Raw genomic sequence first — 12535 nt, 5'->3', positions numbered from 1 at the left:
TTGATATCAGTTTTATTTTACAGTGTTCTTATTTTTGTTTTATATCTAAAGTGGAGGTATTATGATGCAAAGTTCAAAAATGACGAGTCGAATCAACATGACGGGCACCAGATGGCGTTAGCTGCCGCGATTGCCGCGCTGCACGTATGCGGCGGAGCGCATCCTCGGCAAGGGGCAGGGCGAGGTGTCACTGACGTCACGTTCGGCAATGTCCGCTGGCACTCGACTTGGCCGATCTCGCCCGAACGGGTCAATGTCTGAGGAGGAGACATCGAAAAATCCAATGGACGGTGTGGTGTTACCGTGCTGCTGTTCGACGACGACGAAGCTGAGAAGTCGTCGCTGATTGCCGGGTTGATCGTGCAGTATCATCGCCGCCGCGTAAATCGCGACCGTACGCCCCTTTTCTCACGTCCACACCGTCGCGTCGGTCGCATTGCCGTGTCAATATACCGAAGCGCTGCTGCGAGATCTGCTTTGCGTCGGTCTATCGCTGCCCGAGACCAAGCGAGAGAGAAAGAGAGAGCGAGCGAGCGAGAGAGAAAGATAGACAATGCCGATTGAACACGGGTGTTGAACGCAACGACGGCGACGACGACGGGAACGGTGGCGACAGCGACAGTAACGACGATTTCCCGTTCGGGGGAGAGAGAAGAGCGCGGTAGCCGCGACAGCTCCTCTCGCTGCATAATTTCACTCGCCGACTGACATCGCAGCGAGATGCAGCAGCGGCGGCAGCGCGAAAGTCCGTCAAACATCAGTGACGAGAAGTAGTCCGAGAATCGGAGTAGAGCCAAAAGAGTGACGGGCCTCCATTGTGAAAAAGACAGAGAAAGGTAGTGAGGTAGAGAGCGAGCGAGAGAGAGAGAAAAAAAAAAGAGAAGAAACTGAGTGAGACGTAGCGGAGTGAGGTGGCGCGGGCGAGCGAGAGAGAGAGAGAAAGAGAAAGGAAGGACGTTCGCAGGAACGGGAAAGGAACGAAGACGGAACGAGGAGGGACGGGGAGAGCCGCAACGCGACGTTGGCCGTGGAACTGAAAAATCCACGCCGCGCGCGCGTCGTCGGGCCGCGAGGGACCCGCGCGCAGTGGCGCGCCGCTGTACGCGATACGTCAGCGGCCGACAACTACGGAGAAACCTGAACCGCGAGGAGCGGGTTCTCCTTCGCGTACGAGCCGTTCCGAAAACGTCGGCCGTCGTTACCGACGAACGACAAATCCCTCGCCGTTCGCTAGGTAGTGCTCCGCAGCGGCGCCTCTGCCCCGCCGCCGCTCATTGGTCGGTGGAACCGCGTTTCGGAGCTGCTCGCCGCGGTTGCCGCTGCCATTATCGCACCGCTGTGACAGCACGAGCAAAAAGGTAGATCGTCATCGTCGGGAGTGCACGTGTCAAGGAGAGAAAGGGTGGTGTCGCGTACGCGATCACGGTGACTGCGGGTTTCCTCCCCGCCCGACGGGGAACGTGCAGTTCGCGGAACGAACGGACGGGTTGCGGAGGGCCGCGGGTCGCGATCTTGTCGCGTCCGTTTTGGTGTCGCTACACACGCTTTCGCGTGGAAGAGGAGAAAATCAGTCGTGAAAAGAGTGGTGTCGTCCTCGTCTACGGTGCTCCCTCCTCGCGATCTCTCGCCACTTCCGCTTTCCGCGCTCCTCCTCCTCCCCCTTCTGTCCGTCGGTCGTACGAGCGTCGTGGCGTAACGCGGAATAGGGAACGCGCAAAGAAGAACGGTGAGGAAGAAAGTGAGCGGGGGGGAGAGAGATAGAGAGAGAAGAAGAAGCGGAAAGAGTGAAAGAGGAAGTGCGCGCGCGCGAGCGCGCGTTCGCGTGCGATGTGATAATTGCGTGTGCGCCTGTCATTGATGTGCGAGGTGGTGTTGACGGCGAAAACGACGTCGACGAATACCGGGGTTATCTTCGGGCGGAGGCGGAGAAGGAGAAAGAATTGCCAGAAGTACCGATCGACCTAACCTAAGCGGTCACAAGAGGAGGCGCAGAGGAAAGGCGGCGGAGACGCAGCCCTTCTCGTGTGGAGGAGCGGAGGTGGAGGCGGTCGAGACAGCTTCAGGATGAGCGGACGACCGAGGACCACCTCCTTCGCCGAGGGCAATAAACCGCCCGCGAACCCACCCCTGGGCGGCATGAAGATCAGCAGTAAGTACCATAACCTCATACACGTCTGCCATAACCTCTCCGTCTCTCTTTCTCCCTCTGCCTTCTGTCTGCATGCCTCCCGATATAACATCTGTTTATTCCACTCGCATTCTTTTCGCTCTTCTCCCAATTCCGATCTCGACGGAGTTCCTGCGTACACTTGTATCCCACTTCCGGTGCGGAAAGTTTAACGTGATGTGACGAAAAGGACTGTCGGAGCTGTCTAGATTAATCCTGTACTCTACTTTTCCACCTTTCTGCTTCTAAAACGATCACCCTTACGGATTCTGTTCTCAGTTGGAAAAAATGTGAGGAAGTGTAGGATGTGAAAGGAAACGTGAAGAAAGTTCAAATATGGGAAAACGCTGCTGAAATGAACAGCATCTCTCGCTCGCTCGCTCGCTCGTGCTTTCTCGCTCTTCCGCGTACTCTCTCACTTTGTATCTCGCTCACGGTCCATCCGTCGGATACGGAGCCTCGCGTCTGCGTGCTAGTTTCCGAGTCTCGGCAAGAGGGAGCGATGGATCGAGGTAGAAAGGAAGAAAGAATAACAGATAATTAGTTTTGTAGTTCTTACGGGCGACCCCCATAATTGATCATTGGCGTTGAATCATTTCTAACATCTCGATGAAAAATGCTGTGACTGCGTCGCGATTAGGACCGATTTTATGCAGGCCAAATTGCTGATCGTGCTTCCCGACGTTTGCAATCATGAATCTTTTCCCGAATCTTGCTTCTAGTAGGGTCAAGTGGCAAAAGGTAACGTAAAAGTGCAAAACTCAAAGAAGTCTATTAAAAAAGACTTAACTGTTGCACTGTGCAACACGTGCTATTACGTGTATTTTAAACTTCAAAAGAACGCGCTATATTAGTAGCGTTTTAAAAGCGTGATAATTGAATGCTTGTGATACTTCATTGCTAATTAACACAGTTCATTGTTACACTAACAATATAATTAATTCTTTATTAACCTATTAAAAATTTTTTGATGATTAATATGGATTCGGTGGTTTCGCATAATAAATGTTACAATAAACGATTTACGCTTATGAGCAGAGAGAAAGCTAAAAGCGCGACATGCGAAAACAAGTTCTGTTGTGGAATAAGTTTTTTAGAAACTGGATTATTTCGTTTAAAACGCGCTGCTTCGAAGGATCCATTATATTAGTGGCACATTAAAAACAATTACATATACATAACAATGACCATGACGACGCTATACATATGCGTGAAATCTGATTATATATACATTACATTTTTGGCTAGCATTTGATTTACGTACGCGCCACTGCATATTGGTTTACTCCACTATATGCAATATGCAATATATGATAAGAAGGCGTGATGCAAAAACTGCAATGCGTATTAACACTTAATAAAATTAATTCATTCAAAAATATGTTTCAAATCTTGAAAAATTGTCAGTCGTTATTATAAATATTTTCCAAGAAAGTGTGTGCTAATTCAAGATTAACAAGTAATAAATTTTAGGGAATAGAAACATTATTTATATTATGTATATCGGAGATTACATAACGTGTGCAAGGTATTATAAAATTATTTATGAATTTAAAAATTATTTATAAATATTTGTGACGTATAAATTTCTTTTTAAGAATATAAAAAATTTATGAATATATTGAATTTATAATATATAATTTTAAGTACGTAATATTTATTAATAAAACTGAGACATGTCGCAATGTACAGAACGTAGAACTAAAAGATTTCATAAATGAGGAAGCAAATCTTGGTTAGTTATTTAAATATTGTTAATAATCTAGAACACGACAGAACGTTTCTAGCGTTTAATAAATATTTCTTTTTAGTACATTTTTATACTCACTAGAAGGACGATTTATGTAACAGCACAGAGTAAATCTCGTCAAGTAATCCGCATATGTTGATCTGCAGTTTGCGGGATGAAACATTACCACTAAATTTACATAATGTTTGCATAATTTTTCAATAATAGACATAAATAATAATGCGATTCACAGACTTAGTTTGGCCATATGAATGATTTGTACTCAATTCTCTTGATTTATTATATTGCATCTGGTAAAAATACATTAGACATTAATCAACTCCTCGACATTAACAATCGATCCATTCGAGACGGACTGTGGCAAAAATGAAGTGACAATTTTTTGACAACGTCCGTGACGTTGTTCCGCGAAAATGTTAGATTTTTATAATGATAATGTTAATTTAGATTGATTAACGTTAACGTGATAGTTGTCTTCCGTGTTATAAACGACGGAAACATATGTCCCTGTCAAAAATAGTGATGCAGGTAATGCAATCGTGCCGCTATCTTTGGCGCGTGCCGACATGCGCACGTCTGTAACCTTCCGGTACGATTAAGAATATGATCCGATAGTATGATGTGTACTTTAATAGTATACAGTTTAGTTTAGAGCAACATTAATATTAATGATGATGGTGATGAGAGAAATCACACCAATCTTGACATTATTTAGTGTTTCTTTTAGATTTCAACTTTTATTTAAAATAAAAGACGCAAAAAAATTAAATTATGAGAAATTACTCCTAAAATTGACTTTCTCATTATAAGTTATAAAATATGGTAAATGTGTAGAAATGTAAAATGTTAAATTACACAAAACTTTCTTTATGATTTAAATTAGATATTTCTTTTCTTTTTTTTGTATATATATTCATTTTGTGTACGCATTATGTATTTAGAAGCGTGTAGATTATATCTTTTTATTTAAATGTTCATGTATATTAATTAATTAAATAAATGACGTTTGTATTAATTCAGATAATATGCATCATTAACGTTTTATAAAATAAATATATTTTTTATCTCTTTAAAAGATCTATATCAGGTTTAGGCAGCTTTCTTTCAATAGTTATCAGAAATTCGTTTAACTATTCTTTATGATTTTTTATTGATTATCTTTTAATTAATCTACTGTCATTGATGAAATGAATCTTTACTATTCATCATCAGAAAACAATCTGTTTTCAAGTATTAATATATTATTCAAAAACATATTAGACTGCTTCATTTAGAAAACATGAATAGTCAAAAAATGCATTAAAAAATTAAACTACAGAAATGAAAGACTGCTATTAATGGAAGGGAAGTAATATATATGTAGGAAGGGAAGTAATATATATGTTTTTACTATATTTTTTTATTTTTTCTTATTTTTATTATTTTTTATTGATTAACTGAATGAACACTTCATCAATCTTTAGGAAGATCCGAGCTCTGTTATGCACTAAAGAGGCTGAAGAGAATAAAGAGAGTCGATCACGTTACCGATTCACATGTCCGAAGGATCTAGGTCAATGTGCTTGTACGATATTAAACTTCTCGATGGAAGTGACGCGTAAATTTCTGTAACCTATTAAACGTGGCGCGATTTTTATTTTAATATAATTTAATCATTATTCGAATTTGTTATTCGAATTTCGTATTTTTTAAGTCAAAATTTACTTATTAAATTTTTTTGTTTAGGAATAAAAAATTGAACAATCTGTTTTAAAAGAATAAACTTGCAAATTAATGCGAATTGGTGATTTTACATCTTCTTTCGAATGTTTGGTTTTCCCTTTTTTAGTAATGTTAATATAATAGAAAAGCTGACAATCAAAATTTATGCAAAAATCGAATTTCTCTCTATCAACGACAATCTCCCGTTTGACCTAAAATTTTGCTTGAATTTGCTTTATTATTATCTATCTATAGCGGAAGAATTTGATTACAGAACAATTTTATTACATTACAATTGTATTACAGAGCAATTTTATGAATACGCGACAAAAGCGAACGATGGTTGAAAAATAAAATTGCACATGCTTGCGATTTCTTTCGATAACTAAATAAAATGAGTTTGATCCAATTTATAAATAATCGCGATTGATAGTCAATTAAGTGAAATTGCATATCGATACCGTTACCAGGCGGAGCGCGGAGACGACCTCTTCGATTGCACAGAGGATCGATTATCTTCGCAGTGGTGGGCTATTCTGACACGAATTAAACTCATCCCGCAGCGGGCGTTGGTCTAAAAGCGATCGTATTTTATACATGCATCCGATTTCTCTTAACCTTTGCGGCTATAATCGATTTTCCCCACGAGCGCTCCTGATTCCGAGATTTACTGCTAGCAACAATGCTAAAACAAAATCCCCAATTCCTAACATAACGCTATTTATTATTGCTATGCAAAGTTTCGGAAAGGAATTCCAAGGTACATCACATAAAAAAAGGATTAATTTTACTAAACACATTTTCTATTTAAATTGAAACATTGAATTAATAAATGTTTAAATATTTAAAAAGAAGCGAGCAATTATTGTACTTAAAATACTTATTATTATTATTATCATAAGGCATCACATCATGCCTTGCATCAAATGAAGTGATAGTTGATGTATACTTTTGCGAATCCACGAGTTAAGGATACTTTAAATTATTATGTCTCGGTAACAACTGCACCGATGCAGCTCCTAATAGATCCGATCAATAGCGGATACACAAATTATATTATGCAAAGTATTGATTATATCAATCTTATCTATAATCTTATCTAAATGTAAACTAATATAAATGATTCCCTTGGGAGCTGTAAATAATAGCTACAAATTGCATTTTTTTATGTACTGGATAACATAAAGGAAATAATTGTATACAATTAAGCTTTTAGATTGAAATTGATGAAATTTTTTAAATTAGAAATATTTACGAAACGTCGAAACGAAAATGAGAAACGCAGCTCCAACTTGGAAGCCAAATCTAAATCTTGTTTAGATTTCATATAAATCATTTGAAGAGATATAAAATTAAGAATAAATGCCATGTAAAATATGTAACAAAACGAAAAGTGAGCATTGAGAAAATATGAAAATATTGAAACAATTTCGCTGTTGTTTCAACGAGACAACAGGCAACGGGCAAACACACATGACACACAACACATCCTACTCTTTACTTTTTACAATAACAATCTTCACTTTCTAACGACGGCGTGGTTGTAAATATTTTAACTTTGAGCATTCCTATTTAAAAATAGCTTTGTTACAACGCCTTACAAACTTACGTCTGCTAACATGTATTTTTAAAGTTCCTCTGCTCGCGGAAAAGTCATAGACATATCCGTGGGTGTTCAGACAATCGATTATTGGGAATTGGCTATCAATATTGGCGACAGCTTTACAACTTTTTTTCGTTTGCATATTGCATACGTGTGTGATGAATTTAATACTTTTTTGTCCAGTTTCTTCTGTACGAAGTTTAAGGTTTGAAAAGGGAGAAAAAGAAAATTGCAATAATTTATTGTATTAAGTAAAAAAAAAACAATAAATTTCTTTAATGAAAAAGCAATCTCATCAGATGATCTATGCAGCTAAATCATTTCTGCGAAGTAAGCATACAGCTTTTCAATCAAGATACTATTGAAGATAAGCTTCTGCGACCCGAGTAGTATATGTATTTATGTTTATCATATGTTTATCACTTGAAACAAAGAGCTTGCAGTATCGTTACTTTTATTCTTGATAAATATTTTTCCGTATTTTCATGATCCTCTCTCGGCATTATCTTGAAGAACGTTTTCATAAAAAATTTTATATCGGTCTTTCGTCCTTCTTCTTTAACGTATCACTTTTCCAGCGAATACCTTATTCAAAAAAATTAGCTCAATGTATTTGATATACTATTGGAATGAAATTTACACAATATGTAGCACAAGAGATAAGAGATTGATTGCGCATTTTATAATATTGTGCTTTGAGTAAAATCGATTTATAGAAAAAAATAACATTACTGTGAAGTTGATTGTTATGTATCGAGTTGTGTAACAAAAGCGTTCGTTTTAGTGAAATTACAAGCAATACATTATATATGTCTATGAATATTGCATTTATTCAGCCACATATGCGCTGTTTTGTTCCATTATCACTTACCACCTTTGCGGTAGCTACACGATTCCATCCTTCTAAAACTTTTTAGTTTTTCAAAAATTTAAAAGCAAAAACAATTTAACAACGCTGCAAAGTTTTGTTACAGCTCAATATATTATGCTACATATCAAGCAATTGAGAAGTAAAAGCATATGATATTGAATTTGGTAGCGATGTCACGTGCGCGAATCATGTGGCGCCATCCTTGCACATCATGCTGTGTTATCAACCGAATCGCTGTGATAATAAAACAGATCAATCGGACGAGATCATAAAAAGATAACATAATGTAGATAATCTTAGAAAGAGGAAAAAAATAAGTTATCTCTTGTATTCTTAATTTATTAAAATTCTACTATTTATTTCCATGAAAAAGATTATTTTTAAATAGTGTTTGAATTTGTTACTCAAGAATATATATTACATGTCGCAATATTGATAAAATAAAGCAGTAGACGTTTAAATAATGAAACTTACTATTAAGATAAAATATAGTTTCCACATTTACATCTTCAGTAGTAACATTGCTTGAGGTCTGTAAGTCCCATTGTCGAGTAATGTTACATGTGTTATTAAATGCTCGTCTTTTTCATAGATGGCGCTACAAACTTGTTACTTTATCATCACGTTGAAAAATAAGTATGCAAATTAATTCGGTGCTTTTGTTTGAAGAAATTTTTGAAGAATTTCAGATTTATATTTTATGTGAGAATTATAGTTATTAATACAGTTATACAACGCTATGTTCTCAGTATTTGTAATACTGTATTTTGCTAATACTGCTTTCGCATAATTAAACACTTCAATTTGAATATATCATGAACGATACAAGCTGCGATATAGTTGACGTTTCAAATACTTCAGAATACTTTTTGTATTTTTTTTCTTTTAAATAAAAAGAAGGAAAGAATGTATTTTGCATTTGAAACATCAGTTCATTTATTTTCAAATATAATGTCTATGTAAGTAATATAATATCTTCAGGTAGAAATTACTGTGCGAATTCAGCTCTGCTGCAGAAGCAACTTCTTGCCCGAGAAGTGATACTATTTGCGTGTCGGTGGATAATATTTCCCGCGAAGACTCGCACATTTTTGTTATTCGCTTTTGCGGGATTTTCGCGTGAGTGTGACACTTGTTATGCTTCTCCGAAAAAAACGAACCGCCTTCGTGGTGACGACGACAAGCCGGAATTATTGGCACTAAAGAGCTTGCTTTGTGACGTTACACCTGACGTCGTTCATTCAATAAGAGCTAATAATTTTCGCAACTATGACGTCTGGCTAGTAGCTTCTCTGCCAAGTTACATTCGCTACAAATAGAAGAGCGGAAATTTAAGAGATTTGTCAAATTCAAAAATTAGAGAAGTTAAACTCCTTGGATTTGTCCGAATTGGAATCTATATAACTCGAGTGTGCTTCATGTTGCAGTTTTATGCATTTATTGGCGCAAATTGCATTTACATCGTTGATGTCGATTGAGTTAGTCAATTATGCAAAGAGGCTGAAACTTAATAAAACATAAAAATTCAATTTGTCGAGATATAGTCGAGATTTTATGATTTGATGAGATATTACGAAGTGTTTAATTGCTTTTCCTCCCAAATTGACAGTATTTATTACTACAAATTAACGATATTCCTTCCATGAATATTATTCTTTCTGTTTGCATCTTTTGAATATAAAAGAGCTTTGAATGATTGGATTTTGTTCGATCATTACAAGTTGAATATTATATCTGTAGCCAACCGGTTTTCCATCCTTCTAACACAATGAAATTTTCCACTTTATTGTGAACACACAAATACACGGAAATTAATGTTTTGGCCGTTGCTAATTATTGACTTCGTGGAAATGGAAATGGAGGTAGTGCCAGTAAAAATATCACAAATTTCTGCGAGATGATCTCGCTTGTCTTCGGTTAATTTCCCGAACAAGTGCTCGTAAAATTATTTTGTTTCTTTTGAAATCTGCAGTATTCTTAGATAAAGCGAGCAAAGGATCTTGTACGGTATCGTGCACACGACAGAATATGACGTAAAGAAAGGCATGAATCAGCAGAGTTTCGCGGGATTCCTGTATGATTCTTATACTTTTAAAATATATCATTTCTATTTTTATAATCCAACAGTTTCCCAGTGTGATGAATATTGTAAAGAATAACCGCAAACGTCACCTCGAAACCTCTTCCTATTAAACGCGATCTTATCTGTAACAATTAGCTGTTGCCATGCAGTGCTTGAATTATCAGCAATAAAGATCAAATTAAATATAATTAAAAAGTTCTACGAAGTCTTCAATTGCCGAAGCATTGCCTGTCAATCTTTACTTCGAGATACGTGCTTAATAATAGCATTATAAATAAAGGAGCACACATTGTAAGAACAAAAAAACGGTTATCACGATGTATCCATGTGCAATCGATTATTCAGAGTCAGAAATATGTTCAATCATATATTGTTTTCCCTCACGATATTTATCCTTCTCTTGATGATTTTGTACGATGATGTTGTTGGTAAAAGTAATAAAAATAAGCGTTTATTAATAATAAAATAACGATGTAAGACCTACAATAAAAGAGTATATATTAGCGGAATATTTGGCAACTAATAATAAATTAATGAAAAAAATTGAGTAAAATTACAATAATCTAAAAAACATCAGATTAATAAAAGATTACAAAATTAATAAAAAAAATTAGCTTATAAATTAATAGCGTATAAACCAGATAAAATAAAGAATCAGCAAAATAGTAAAAAAATAGTATTAATAAATGGATATTATAATTTCTGTTTTATTTGTTAAAATAAAATAAAATAAACTTCTCATCCGTTGTGTGTGGCTTGCTGTTCAGCAAATAACTCAGCAGTACTAAAGAGGGAGAGGAAGGTATTCTAATGCTATTTAATGCACCATCTATATTTGCAAGATGTTAATTACGAGTAATCATCCTCCTCACCGGAAGAACCTCGATGCACGCATCCTAACGATCGTTTTACTTGATCGACAGGCGGTCTGGCAATTGAGTTATGACCAATTTACGCAGCTGATCGACGGTATAAATAGATCACACGATGTCTGTGAACAGTTGTTCTTCATACTTGTACTTGCTAACATCCTCACGACACTCTCATACTGTTGACGACAGAGATTTGAAGAGGCAAAGTACATGCTGAACATACTGAAAGTGATAGTCGATAATACGAATAATGATAAAATAAAATGAGTTTACGATAAATATTAATAAAAAAATCTCACATAATTAACACTGATATCTTTGTTAAGGAAGCATCAAGATTTAAAATCGCTCGATTGGAGGTGATTCCTAGTGAAAGCGACAATACTCATGGCAGTTTCGAGAGTGCGCGTGTGCTCTGTGCTCGGAACACGTTGGACGGGACTAACTGTTGGCCAAAATTTTAGGACAGTCGCCTGGTGGAGTTCATTCACACTATACTTAATCTAGATCCGAGATAATGTCGTCATCGAGCAGCGGGTGTAGGTCGCTAAGATCGAGCTGGCTGGCCGACTTCCAGACCTCACTGAAAACGGAGATGAGAGAAAGATAGCCGCGCTTCAAAGATCAGTTATTATTTATCGGACATTTCGAAAGATCTGTTTGTTCGATTTCTCTTGTTTGCTTTTATTCAACGTTGTTGTTTGGCAACTCAAACTGCTTTACACGGGATCAAGATTTATTCAAAAAATATGTATGGACCGCGGCACGAGATTATTTCGCATTCGTCTTTAATTCTTCATTCAACGAGCGTGAAGGAAAAAAAATAGAACGAAAACTTGCTTCCCTTTGTAAATAATTCTTTTTTGAACAATTCTTTTTTGAACGGTTAACTTGGTTGGAAATATTAATTATTACACTACAATTATCGATTATTCATATAGTAAACTGCTTTAGCCAAGATAAGAGGGATTGTATCACGCTTCGATAAACTCGAAAAGAAAAATATTGCGAAGGAAAAATGTGTTTTTATAGAAGCTTTTGTAAAATTTGTCGTACACGTAATCACAGTAGCCGTATAACAATGTCGCAGCGGCAATATAAAATCTATAATAAATGCTGTGCGTCATTCCGAGAAATTGGAGCTTATGCAAGTCTTGTCATGAGCCTATCCATCTTTCCATTATCATATCTGTTTCTCGAAAATGCGTGCGTACTTCTCACGTGTGCCGCGTGTTTGTGTATCGTAACGATGTTATCTCCTTATAAAGGCTAAATATAGCGAGTCTCCTAACCGGCTTCGTTCAGATATACGCAATATTAACGCAAACGTCTCGTTCGCTTTGTTCGATGTAGGAATGTGCGAACCGAGCAGCCAAAATCATATTTCTTTACCTGGAAGAGAATTTCCAGGTTTTTGTAATATAAAATTATCTGTCGGAAACTTGCATTGAACATATTTTTCCTATTTCTCAGAATGTTTATTAAGAA

The 12535-nt window shown here is 37.0% G+C and overlaps 1 protein-coding gene across 2 annotated transcripts in view; it reads left to right on the top strand.

Moving 5' to 3' along the window:
• Window positions 1-71: 71 nt before the first annotated feature.
• LOC105287738 (glycogen synthase kinase-3 beta) overlaps window positions 72-12535 on the top strand; it is a 30268-nt gene continuing 17804 nt past the window's right edge. The window contains exon 1 of one of the 2 annotated variants that reach the window (XM_020034345.2): window positions 72-2149. In XM_020034345.2, coding sequence (XP_019889904.1) covers window positions 2065-2149 — 85 coding nt within the window. In that variant the 5' untranslated portion in view covers window positions 72-2064. The remainder of the gene's footprint in view (window positions 2150-12535) is intronic. The other variant, XM_011353474.3, reaches the window with a different exon arrangement.

The sequence above is a fragment of the Ooceraea biroi genome, chromosome 5, assembly GCF_003672135.1.
Source record: "Ooceraea biroi isolate clonal line C1 chromosome 5, Obir_v5.4, whole genome shotgun sequence".
In the NCBI taxonomy this organism is placed as follows: Eukaryota; Metazoa; Arthropoda; class Insecta; order Hymenoptera; family Formicidae; genus Ooceraea; species Ooceraea biroi.
Note: the sequence above shows the minus strand (reverse complement) of the source record. Positions and strands in the feature narration are given on the sequence as shown.